Genomic DNA, 13,540 nt, shown 5'->3' on the forward strand with positions numbered 1-13,540 from the left:
AATAAAGCCTAGGGTCCTGTATGTTTTATTAACCCTGTTCTCAACTGTCCTGCCACCTTCAATGATTTTTGCATATATATACACCCAGGTCCCTCTGCTTCTGCATCCCATTTAGAGTCGTACGCTTTATTTTATATTGTCTCTCCATGTTCTTCCTACCAAAATGCATCACCTTCACAGTTTTCTGCATTAAATTTCATCTGCCACTTGTCCGCCCATTCCACCAACCTGCCTATGTCCTTTTGAAGTTCTACTATCTTCCTCACAGTTCACAAAGCTTCCAAGTTTCATATCGACCCCAGGCATTGAAATTGTGCCCTTTACACCAAGGTCTAGGTTTTTAATACATATCAGGATGAGCAAGGGTTCCACACTGACCCCTGGGGAACTCCACTATCATCCAGCCTGAAGAACATCCATTAACCACTACTCTCTCTTTCCTGTCACTCAGCCAATTTCATATTCATATTGCTACTGTCCCTTTTATTCCATGAGCTATAAGCTTGATCACAAGTCTGTTGTGTGGCAGTGTATGAAATGCCTCTTGGGGGTCTACATACATCACATCAACGGTGTTTCCCTCATTAATTCCTCTGTTACCTCATGAAAAAACTCCAGCAAGTTAGTTAAACACGGTTCAACAAATCCATGCTGGCTTTCCTTAATCAACCGGCACTTGCCTTAGTGACTATAAATGTTGTCCCAAATTATTGTTTCTAGAAGCTTCTCCAACACCAAGCGACACCAGGGCTGACATCCCTGTAGTTGCTAGGCTTATCATTACTATCATTACACCCTTTTTGAACAAGGGTGTTGCACTTGCAATTCTCCAATCACCACCCCTGAGTCTAAGGAAGGCTGGAAAATTATGGCCAGTGCCTCTGCAATTTCCCTCATTATCCTTGGATGCATCTCATCCAGTCCTGGTGTCTTATCAACTTTACATACAGACAGCCTATCCAATACTTCCTCCTTACCAATTTTAAACCCTTCTGGTATCTGAATTACCTCCTCTTTCACCGTGACCTGTGCAGCATCATCTACCTTGGTAATATCTCAGCCATGCCCCCTGCTTCCATGCATCAATCCACTTATTGATCCCTAATCGGTCTACTCCTCCTTTTACTACCACCAAGACCACCTTCAACATTCACTGGCACACAGTGTGACCAACAGCAGTATGTACCATCTACGAGATGCACTGCAGCTTGTCAAGGTTTCTTCAACAGCATCTTCCAAACCCACAACCTCTACCATCTAGAAGGACAAGGGAAGCAGGCACATGGGAACACCAACACCTGGAAGTTCCATTCCAAGTTATCTTTTATGGTAAAGGAACGGCAATATATTTCCAAGTCAGGATAGTGAGTGACTTGGAGTGGAACTTTGCTGGGTCAAAATCCTGGAACTTCTTTCCTAACAGCACTGCGGGTGTGCTGACACCACATGGACTGCAATTGTTCAAAGCAATGGCTCATCACCACTTTGTCCTAGGAAATTAGAGATGAGCAGTAAATGCTAGCCTTGAAAGCAATGACCATATCCCATAAATAAAAAAAAATCCGGAAATGGCCCACCATTCACAAATCCATTTGCTTCTCTTGGGTCAGCTGCTACATGTCCACATATTCAGTCACTCTGTCTCTAATGACAGAGTCCCATAATGTTCCCACAATTAATGATAAACTAGGTAAGTCCCTGGTTTCTCTCTCCCTCTCTTCTTACATAATGGAATGACATTAGTAACTTTCTGATCAAAGGGGCAATTTCTAAAGATGGAGTAATTTGGAAAGTAATGACGAAAATGCTTGTAATTTCTTCAGCTATTTCTTTTAATATCCTAGGATATGTCTGTCTTAAGTCTCATGAGGTGCCCTTTTTAGCACTTGTTTAGCTTATATAATATCTACCAAGTTCCTCCACTTCAATTGTTCAAGGCTGCCTTGCAGTATTGGGTATTTTCTCTTCTTCCCCAATTGTAAAATAAGTAAAAGCACTCATGCAACAAGTCTGCTATTCTTATCCATTATAGAAACTAGGAGCAGGAGTAGGCCATTTGGTCCTTCGAGCCTGCTCTGCCATTTATTATGATCATGGCTGATCATCCAACTTAATAGCCTGCTTCCACTATCTCCCCATATCCTTTGATCCCTTTCGCCCCAAGAGTTATATCTAACTCCTTCTTGAAAACATACAATGTTTTGGCCTCAACTTTGTGTGGTAGCGAATTCCACAGGCTCACCACTCTCTGGGTGAAGAAATTTCTCCTCATCTCAGTCCTAAATGGTCTACCCCGTATCCTCAGACCGTGACCCCTGGTTCTGGACTACCCCACCATCGGGAACATCCTTCCTGCATCTACCCTGTCTAGTCCTGTTAGAATTTTAAAGGTTTCTATGAGATCCCCCCTCATTCTTCTGAACTCCAGTGAATATAATCCTAATCGACTCAATCTCTCCTCATATGTCAGTCCCGCCATCCCAGGAATCAGTCAGGTAAACTTTTGCTGCACTCCCTCTATAGCAAGAACATCCTTCCTCAGATAAGGAGACCAAAACTGCACACAATATTCCAGGTGTGGTCTCACCAAGGCCCTGTATAATTGCAGCAAGACATCCCTGCTCCTGTACTCGAATCCTCTGGCTATGAAGGCCAACATACCATTTGCCTTCTTTACCGCCTGCTGCACCTGCATGCTTACCTTCAGTGACTAGTGTACAAGGACACCCAGGTCTAGTTGCACATTCTCCTCTCTCAATTTATAGCCATTCAGATAATAATCTGCCTTCCTGTTTTTGCTACCAAAATAGATGACCTCACATTTATCCACATTATACTGCATCTGCCATGCATTTTCCCACTCACTCAACTTGTCCAAATCACACTGAAGCATCTCTGTGTCCTCCTCACAGCTCACCCTCCCACCCAGCTTTGTGTCATCTGCAAATTTGGAGATATTACATTTAGTCCCCTCATCTAAATCATTAATATATATTGTGAATAGCTGGGGTCCCAGCACCGATCCCTGCGGTACCCCACTAGTCACTGCCTGCCATTCGGAAAAAGACCCGTTTATTCCTACTCTTTGTTTCCTGTCTGCCAACCAGTTTTCTGTCCATCTCAATACACTAGCCCCAATCCCATGCGCTTTAATTTTACATGCCAGTCTCTTATGAGGGACTTTGTCGAAAGCCTTCTGAAAGTCCAAATAAACCACATCTACTGGCTCCTCCCTCATCAACTCTACTAGTTACATCCCTGAAAAATTCCAGTAGATTTGTCAAGCTTGATTTCCCTTTCATAAATCCATGCTGACTCTGTCCGATTCTGCCACTGTTTTCCACGTGCTCAGTTATTAAATCTTTTATAATGGAATCTAGAATTTTCCCCACTACTGACATCAGGCTGACTGGTCTATATTTCCGTTTTCTCTCTGCCTCCCTTTTTAAATAGTGGGGTTATATTAGCTACCCTCCAATCTGTAGGAACTGTTCCAGAGTCTATATTCTTGCCTTCATCCATTTGTAAAAAGACTCACAATCCTACCTGCCACCACCCACCCCGCCCCCCAACCATTCTCTTTCTCTGAATTTATCATATACTTTTCTGTTATTAAAGAGAATATGGGGCTTTTAGTTCTGGAAGCATGGTAAGAAAAGTGATGGAGGTTTGGAAAAGTTAGCTAAGTGACACTAAAATGGACAATGTAAATGAGTGGTAATCCAGAGACAGTCAGAACTGAAACAGCCACCCTGGCTCACAGGCAGCACTTTTACCTCTGAACCAGAAGCTTGTGGGCTTGAGTTCTATTTCAGAAACTTGAGTACATAATCTAAATTAAAACCTCAGTGTAGTACGGACAGAATGCGGCATTACTGGAGGTGCTGCCTTTGGAGTGAGACCCTTTCTGCTCTCCCAGGTGGAGCAAGATGAAAGTTTGCTGCACTATTTGAAGAAAGAAAACTCCCACAAACAGCAATGTAATAATGACCAAATGATCAGGTTTGGCCAAGACACCAGGGAAAAACTCTTCTTCGAAATAGTGCCATGGGATCTCTCACATCCCTGCGAGCAGGTAGATGGGTCTTCGGTTTAACGATTCATTGGAAAGGTGGCACCTTTAACAGTGCAGTAGATGGTCCCTCAGTGCTGCACTGGAGTGTCACAGCCATGATTTTTGTGCTCAAGTCCCACAGTGGGACTTGAACCCAAAACCTTGTGATACTACCAACTGAGCAACAGCTGACACCTGGTTGGCAAGAAATAGGGAGAAAATTAAAACAAGATTTAATTCTGTATAAAGCAACTGAACGCCTTGTAAGCAAGCAACATTTAAACTCATACTCACATGCAACAGCTCATCTTCAAAAGATTCCTTGAAATAGACCAAAGACATCTGAAACTGAGATGCTGCTATCCATTGCAACACTATTCTCATCTGAAGATCAAGACTGCTGGGTTCGAGGTCAACATTTAAAATTAATAATGTTTCTTTCGCCTGCACCAGACCTACAAATGGAAAAAGTGCAAATAGATATGAGTTGACTGTTGCGAGACTAGCACTACTTTAATAAAAAGAAAATGGCGATTACAACTACGAAAAGAATAAACAGAAGCTGCTAATAAACTGAAATTTAAACTAGGCAGCTTGACCCTGATTGGTCAAGGCATTGTCCTGAGGAATGAGCCAGTTAATGGCTGTCATTTATTTTGTTCAGCTGAAACAGGCACAATGTTTGTACATGTTCTTTCTGTCTGCAAAGAACAGAACCCTGTGTATTAATATATGCAGCTCCCAGTACATGCAAATGCGCCACACAGAGCCCGACTAACAATCTTGAATTGGTTGTCAGTGTAATTTTTAGCACACTGAGGATTATTTAGCAAATTTTATCCAATCGTGGGATCAGATCTAACGTTGGACACTGTGTTTTGAGTCCACTTGCCAAGCAATCAGCATTCTCTTCTCATACAGTATAAATTGTTGTTTTCCCTTGCATTGGTATTCTTGCAGTGTCCTGATGAGTGCAGACAAAAATCTTTGACATGTCCTTTTTTTCAGCAATACTCAAGTTCTGTACTACCAAACATCTACAATCTATGAGCTTATCCCTCCAGTCTACTTTGGCCAATTTGATTTGTCCAATCAATGTGAAGGTTAAAGTCATCTCCGATTATTGCAGTCCCTTTCTTGCAAGCCCCCATTATTTCTTGATGTGTACTCGGTCCTGCTTTGTAGCTGCTGTTAGGGGCTTATAAACTACTTGCACCAGTGATTTTTTTCCTTTGCTATTCCTTATCTCTACTTGTAGAGATTCTGCTAATCATTTCTGGCAAGATCATTTCTCACTATTGTACTGATTTCATCCTTTCTTAACAGAGTTACACCTGCTTTTTCTTTCCTCCTGTCCTTCTGAAATGTCACAATGCCCTTGAACATTCAGGTCCCAGCCTTGGTCATCTTGCAACCATGTCTCTATAATGGCTATTATATCATACTCAGCTATTTTTATTTGTGCTATCAATTTATCCATCATGTTACAAATGCTGTGAGCACTTGGCACGTCATAACATTCAAAGCTATGGGCCAAGTGCTGGTAAATGGGATTAGGTAGGTAGGTCAGGTGTTTCTCACGTGTTGGTGCAGACTCGATGGGCCAAAGGGCCTCTTCTGCACTGTGATTCTGTGAGGCTCCCCAGACCAGCACATCGTCGATATAGGTTTCCACATCCTCTAACCCTTCAAACAGCTGCTTCACTGTTCTGTGAAACACCTCCAGAGCTGAATTAATGCCAAAAGGTAAGCATAAAAACCTGTATCGCCCATATGGTGTGTTGAGGATACAGAGATAGGAGCTACGTTCATCCAGCTTGACCTGCTGGAAGCCTCAACTCGCATCCAAGGCTGAATAGTATTTAGCATCAGCTAGCCAGCTGGTAATGCTCTCTTTGTACTGCCTGGTTTAGGTCTCTGGGATCCAGACTGACTCGCAGGTTCCCATCTGAATTTTCTACAATTATAATTGGATTAACCCAATTCTTCAATTTTCTTGATGATGTGAAGTTTCTCCATTTTGTCCAACTCTGCTTTCAGTCGGTCTCTCAGCATTACTGGTATTTTCCTGGGTGGGCATATTTTGAACGCCACAGTTTCGTTAATCTTGATGGCGTGTTCTCCTTTTAGGCAGCCAATCCCCTGGAACACATTTTCATACTCGCTCAGGGTGTGACAGTCATTATTCTCTTGATTAGCTTCAGATTTTCACAAGCTTTGATTCCAAGAATGGGTTTTGCATCAGTTTTCACCACTATGAATGGAAGTGCTTGAGACTGTTTTTTGTAGTTCACTTTAAGCGTGCACTTTAAGCCAGCAATTTTTTCACTTCTAAGTAGACAGCTTCACTTTTGCTTTAGTTAGCAGTTTCTCTTTGCTTATGTTACGATACAGGCTTGTGGGAATGACATTTGCTCGTGCACCTGTGTCAAGTTTGAAATTCATTATCATGTTGGCAATTTTTAAATCAACCTTCTATTTGTCTTTGGAATTTGTTGTTACTGCACCAACGAAAAGTTCAGTTTCAGTGTCTGTCAATCGTGTGCACTTTCTTTGATTTATACATCTTAGTAAGATGATTTAGTTTATTGCGGTTCTTACACTGCTTTCCGTAAGCTGGACAATGACGTGGTAAATGCTCTGTTCTGCATTAGCTGCATTTAGATGTTTTAAAAGCAGTTTTGTTCTTTTTATGTTCAGACTGTCTATTTGTTCTTGCCCGGGACTGTTTCTGTTTAACTGCATCTAACTGCTTGACTATGTGTGGCTTATCATCTTCTATCCTCTCTTTAATCTGGAACTTTGTTGTCTCTGCCATTCTGCAGATATTTATTGCTTTCGCCAGCGTGAGATCAGTTTCTCTCAAATGCCATTCTCTCAGAGTGTCATATACAATCCCGCAAATGATTCCGTCTCAGATTGAGTGATTCTTCAAGCTCTCCAAATTCACACAATTTAGTTCATTTTCTCAGCTCAGTTACATATTGACTAATTTTGTCACTGCCTTGCATGCACATAAAAAAATCGGTATCTTTCATATGTGATGTTTTTCTTAGGACTGCAGTAGGCTTCGAACTTTTCCATTACTTCACAGAATCACACAGTGCAGAAGAGGCCCTTCAGCCCATCAAGTCTGCATCGACACGTGAGAAACACCTGACCTACCTACCTAATCCCATTTACCAGCACTTGGCCCAAAGCCTTGAATGTTATGACGTGCCAATTGCTCATCCAGATACTTTTTAAAGGATGTGTGAGGCAATCTGCCTCCACCACCCTCTCAGGCAGTGTATTCCAGAGCGTCACCACCCTCTGGGTAAAAATGTTTTTCCTCACATCCCCCCTAAACCTCCTGCCCCTCACTTTGAACTTGTGTCCCCTCATGACTGAACCTTCAACTAAGGGGAACAGCAGCTCCCTATCCACCCTGTCCATGCCCCTCATAATCTTGTACACCTCGATCAGGTCGCCCCTCAGTCTTCTCTGTTCCAATGAAAACAATCCAAGTCTATCCAACGTCTCTTCATAACTTAAATGTTTCATCCCAGGCAACATCCTGGTGAATCTCCTCTGCCCCCCCTCCAGTGCAATCACATCCTTCCTATCATGTGGCGACCAGAACTGCACACAGTACTCCAGCTGTGGCCTCACCAAGGTTCTGTACAACTCCAACATGGCCTCCCTACTTTTGTAATCTATGCCTCGATTGATAAAGGCAAGTGTCCCATAAGCCTTTTTCACCACCCCACTAACGTGCCCCACCGCCTTCAGAGATCTATGGACACATACGCCAAGGTCCCTTTGTTCCTCAGAACTTCCTAGTGCCATTCCGTTCATTGAATACTTCCTTGTCAAATTACTCCTTCCAATGTGTATTATCTCATACTTTTCAGGGTCAAATTCCATCTGACACTTATCTGCCCATTTGACCATCCCGTCCATATCTTCCTGTAGCCCAAGACACTCAACCTCACCGCTAACCACCCGGCCAATCTTTGTGTCATCTGAAAACTTACTAATCCTACCCCCCACAGTCATCTATGTTGTTTATATAAATGACAAATAATAGGGGACCCAGCATAGATCCCTGTGGTATGCCACTGGACACGGGCTTCCAGTCACTAAAGCAGCCTTCTGTTATCACCCTCTGTCTCCTACAACTAATCAAATTTTGGATTACCAAATTGCCCTGTATCCCATTGTGCATTTGCTTTCTTTATAAGTTTCCCATGTGGGACCTTGTCAAAGGCTTTGCTGAAATCCATATAAACTACATCAACTGCACTACCCTCATCTACATACCTGGTCACCGCCTCAAAAAATTCAATCAAATTTGTTAGGCATGACCTCCTTCTGACAAAGCCATGCTGACTATCCCTGATCAAACCTTGCCTCTCCAAGTAGAGATAGATACTCTCCTTCAGAACTTTCTCCAATAGTTTCTCTACCACTGACGTGAGACTCACTGGTTCCCTGGCTTATCTCTACAGCCCTTCTTAAATAGCAGAAACACATTAGCTGTTCTCCAGTCCTCTGGTACCTCCCCCATGGCCAGAGAGGAATTAAAAATTTGGGTCAGAGCCCCTGCGATCTCCTCCCTTGCCTCCCTCAGCAGTCTGGGACACAAATCATCCAGACCTGGAGATCTGTCCATTTTTAAGCCTGCCAACGCCTCCAATATCTTGTCACTCCCTATATCAATTTGCTCAAGAACCTCACAGTCCCTCTCCCAGAGTTCCATACCTTCATCCTCATTCTCTTGGGTGAAGACGGATGTGAAGTATTCGTTCAACACTCTACCGATGTCCTCTGGCTCCACCCATAGATTGCCCCCTTGGTCCCTTATGGGCCCTACTCTTTCCCTGGTTATCCTCTTCCGATTGATATACTTATGGAATATCTTGGGATTTTCCCTTTTACCAGCCAGAGCTTTCTCATATCCCCTCTTTGTTATCCTAATTGCATTCTTAAGCTCCACCCTGCACTTTCTGTACTCCACTAATGCCTCCACTGATTTGCTCCCTTTGTACCTGCTAAAGGCCTCTCTTTTCCTTCTCATCTTTTTTCTTTCATGTAATTTCGTTTCTCATCACTTTCAAACGTGAATATGTGATAGACTTCTAGGGCTGCTTCCCCTGTTACATGAAGAAAGATGGAAGACTGTACCTGAGGGTCTTTTTTATCACTACCTGAGGTACTGCTATGAGGTACATTATGAGGTACTGCTCAAATTGCTGCCGGAACCTCCAGTTTTCGGCGAGATTGCCCTCCAAACTGAGTTCTGTTGGTGGTTTCAGAACCTCCATTGTTGCGTTTAGTATACTTCTGACACCATGCCTTGTTTCAACGATGCACACAGGCCGACGGCATTGTAGCTGAATTAACTTTCTTGATAACATTTCCTAATACGAACACATATCTGCAGTATCTGAACTCTGTCAAGACAGGCTCCAGCATGTGCTATCTGACCTTCAACACCCAGGTCAGGCGACCCCGTATATCATACAGAGTACCATATAGTATCTAATACTGGAGTCCACAAGCAGCTATTATCATGACACCAAGCTAGAGGGCATTAGCTTCATCTGAAAATATGCACTGGCATCAGAAATGTCTTTGAGGAGACATCTTCCCTCGTGACACCTTTCTAGACGGTATCCATATCTAGTTGAACAGCATTCTGCAATGGACACAAAATCAGGAAGGAAAGATCTCATTAACCAATCGGGAAATTCTTTTCTTTTGTTTGATGTGTCGATAATCATGGTATTACTCAATTTGGTTCTGGATTGCAGCAAGCACCTTATTTACTTAAGAACAACAAAATATTTGCATGGGCTACAGAGAAAGAGTCAGACCAATTAGACAGTTCTTTCAAAGAGTTGGCAAAGTTGCAGGATGGGCCAAATGACTTCCTTCTGTGCTGTGAGATTCTGTGATAAATAAATTGCGTGAGGTTTACATCGAAGAGCTGCTAATGCTAGTTATTTAATCTGTGCCTTCGATCTAGGTGAGTGGGCGCCTCAAGGTTTGCACACATCTCAGTCTTTTAATATTTTCTCTGTGCTTGGCTGGCAGCAATGCTTTGGGACAAAAACATAACTTCATACTGTACCTTCAGAGTCTTCTTGTGCCTCTTCCTCTTTGTCTTCACTATTATCACTACATTTGCAGGGAAGAAATTGGCCAATTAGTGCTCACTCCAACTCAGTGGTCACTTTGAAATAGTGCAAACAGTGCTCAGAATTGAAATGAAATGAGAAGTAAAACTAATTGTTTAAAATAAAAAAGCCACGAAAAAGCTGGACACACACTTGCATTCCCGAACAGCAAGCAATTAGAATCTGAATACTTCTCATGCTATTCCATAGTTAATAGTATCTGATGTCTGCAGTGTCACAGGCTTTGCTTTGACCCATATTTGCATCTAGCAAGGCAGGTGCTAGGAACAAGGCCTCACACATTTACTTTTCAGCGATGTGGGTGCACAAAGAATCACAGATTAAACTCTTCTGGAGAAATTACTTGACTATATAGTCTCGAACTACTTATCTCCTCCAACTTCCAGACTCACTTCTCAAGTCTTAATTTTTGTTAGAGTTCTGTGAATCCATTTGTCTCAAAACATATATACCATTTAAAAGAAAATTCCAAAGTTCACCATCTTACCATGGGCGTGCTCTCAGTCATTTCATTTCTGTTGTTATGCTAGTCAAGGTGATGGGGAAGCAGAACATATCCATCTTTCAGCATTAAGCACTCTTTGCCAAGTACATCTGCACTAGTTACTCTGCAAGAGAGCACTTGAACAATGTAGCTTAGCCTCAATAGCATTGTTTACCACACCGGCAATCCTGAAAGCCTGAGTGAAGGCCCAGAATTTGTGGTGAAGCCATCAGCAGCGGAGTACCACAGGGATCACTGCTGGGGCCTCAACCATTTACAATTTATATCAATCACTCAGATGAAGGGACCAAATGTGTGGTTGCTACATTTGCTGATGACACAAAAATAGGTAGGAAAGTAAGTTGAGAAGAGGATATAAGGAGTATGCAAAGGGATATAGATAGGCTAAGTGAGTGGGCAAAAAATTGGCAGATGGACTATAATGTGGGAAAATGTGAACTTGCCCACGTTGGCAGGATGAAAAGCAGCGTATTGTCTAAATGGAGAGAGATTGCAGAACCCTGAGGTACAGGGGGATCTGGGTGTCCTGGTACATAAATCAGGAAAAACTAGAATGCTGGTATAGCAAGTGAATAGGAAGGTAAATGGAATGTTGTTGTTTATTGTGAGGGGAACGATATATAAAAGTGGGATTGGTTTACTACAGTTGTAAGGGTGTTGGTGAGACCAAATCTGGAGTACTGCCAGTGCTACTGTTGAAGAAGTCTCACTAGAGGTGTGGTGATGTGCTCATAAGCTGCACACTCCTAACTTATCAGTGCTCATCCATAGGCTGCGTTGTTATACTCCTCACCAACAGACTCGGCACTGAAATGGCTGCAACAATGCAAAATTGCTGCCCTTGCCCACTACATCCCCACTAAAGACAACAGGAAAAGTTAAAGCTGGTGAATTCAGGAATAAATATGCTATTAACAGCATGGTAATCACTGATGAACATCCTCTCTGGCCCTGAAAAATGAATTTTATAAGTGTGGAATCCATTCCTTCAAAAGAAAATTACTGGGGGATATTTAACATTTTTTAAAACTCTGTCTCTTTAATCTCACTCATTAAATCCCCTCAGTATTTCTTGGTCTTTATTCTATTTTCTCTACATCATCTAAATCTAATTTATATTTCTTGCCTTGAACAAGGTTCAATGAAGATTCTTCAATCTGATTGGTTGAAGCATCTCGCTTCAACTCACAGCCGACACAGGTTAGCTACAGAGGGCACCACACTAGAAAGACAGAGTAAATCTACCCAGCAAAGCCCACAAAAACTGTGGGCAGCTGTCAGCGAGGTGAAAGGAAAGTGCTGGCCCTTCACTATTAACAGCAAAATCATTACCAATTTATAACAGTGTACTAAATTTGAATGGTTTTGTGCTTGCATGCATTTGATTATCTGAATTCACATTACACAGCCAGCTGAAAACTTTCAAGCACTTTGACTAGAGCTGCATCAAACCATATTCTACAGGTAAGAGAGAGTGCTCAAGTCCAGAGGGGAACCACCATGTGACTTCCAACTTGGGAATTTAAAAAATTCAAAGTGTCGAGGGAAACTGCTGAGAGAGGAAGTAAGGTGGGAAATATTCTCCTGTGAGCCAGATAAAACACTATAGGCACAGTAGGTTGTATGTAACTGCCACCTTGTTTTGAGTATTTAGCTTGAAGTCATCACAGAAATGTTCCATTACTTTTGCAACAAATATTATTGACTGGATTTCTCATTCACGTCAAATGACTACACGAAGGAATAAAAAAATGCTTCACAAAGCATGGAAATGCAAAAAACCTACACAACTCATGTAAGGAATGACACAAGAACATGGGAGATCCCTCCCACATTATCATTCTTCTCAAATACACTACAATGCTTTGAAAGCAGGATATTTGAAGAGGAATTTTCCCTGGGTCATATCTGGGTTAATTCACCCACCTTGGGCTCTCTATGGGGTTGAAGATTGGGTTATAATCTAATCTTAGATCTCCTGCCCTAGGTTCCCAGCCAGCAAGACTCCTTGCTCTCAGTGCAGGCATGTTGAATAAACCCAATTTAGTACAATCATTATTCATGCCTGGTTTACTGTGCTAAGTAAATGCCCAGCCATTAAATATGAAATACCATGAGAAGTAAGCTAAGTGAAAAATCATATTGTGCAAAACACCACAAGTCTCTTTGAATAATCTATTAAGCACAAGCATTGAGAAAGAAAGCAATGATTTATTTGGAGGTGATTTATATCAAAAACAATCTTTAAGTTATACCACATTTAGCATTTTAGACTTGTCTAAAGGCCTTTCATTGCACACACGTTACTTAAGTGCTTCACTTCCAAAGCCATGCTGTCATGCAGTCAATGAAACTTTCTAACTGAAATCAATTTTCATGAATCCTAGACTAGACCAACCTGTCTGATGGTGGAAAGGATATATTCTCCTCATATATATCTCCTTCTAACCCCAGACTGCTCCAGCTACTGCTGTTGCCATTACTGAGAGAAAAGAAAAGAAAGGCAGTGGACATTGAGTGACTGACAATAGTTTCTCATTCCCTCTCCCATCACCATTGCTCGGTCAGACTACACACATAAAGCAACTCAAGATGGTGCATTTCCTGTTACTGACCCTGCACCCACATACAATTCAGCAGGTTTCTACTGTTTCAAGAATTCAAAAACAGACACTTGGAATAGCTTTGGTATAGGCAGGCAGGCAGGTAGCGCTACCTATTTTTGGGAAATGGGGAAAAATTGGCCAACCCCCACTGCAGTGATTATCCTCACTCAGTGCTAATGGGTGAGGGAGAAAA

The 13,540-nt window shown here is 42.2% G+C and overlaps 1 protein-coding gene across 1 annotated transcript in view; it reads right to left on the reverse strand.

The window, feature by feature from the left end:
- Nucleotides 1-13,540, reverse strand: part of akap11 (A kinase (PRKA) anchor protein 11) — a 118,177-nt gene that overhangs the window by 6,939 nt on the left and 97,698 nt on the right. The window contains 3 exon segments of the mRNA XM_078560612.1: nt 4,349-4,509; nt 10,170-10,216; nt 13,140-13,223. Coding sequence (XP_078416738.1) covers nt 4,349-4,509; nt 10,170-10,216; nt 13,140-13,223 — 292 coding nt within the window.

Source organism: Cetorhinus maximus, chromosome 16 (assembly GCF_964194155.1).
Source record: "Cetorhinus maximus chromosome 16, sCetMax3.hap1.1, whole genome shotgun sequence".
Classification (NCBI taxonomy): Eukaryota; Metazoa; Chordata; class Chondrichthyes; order Lamniformes; family Cetorhinidae; genus Cetorhinus; species Cetorhinus maximus.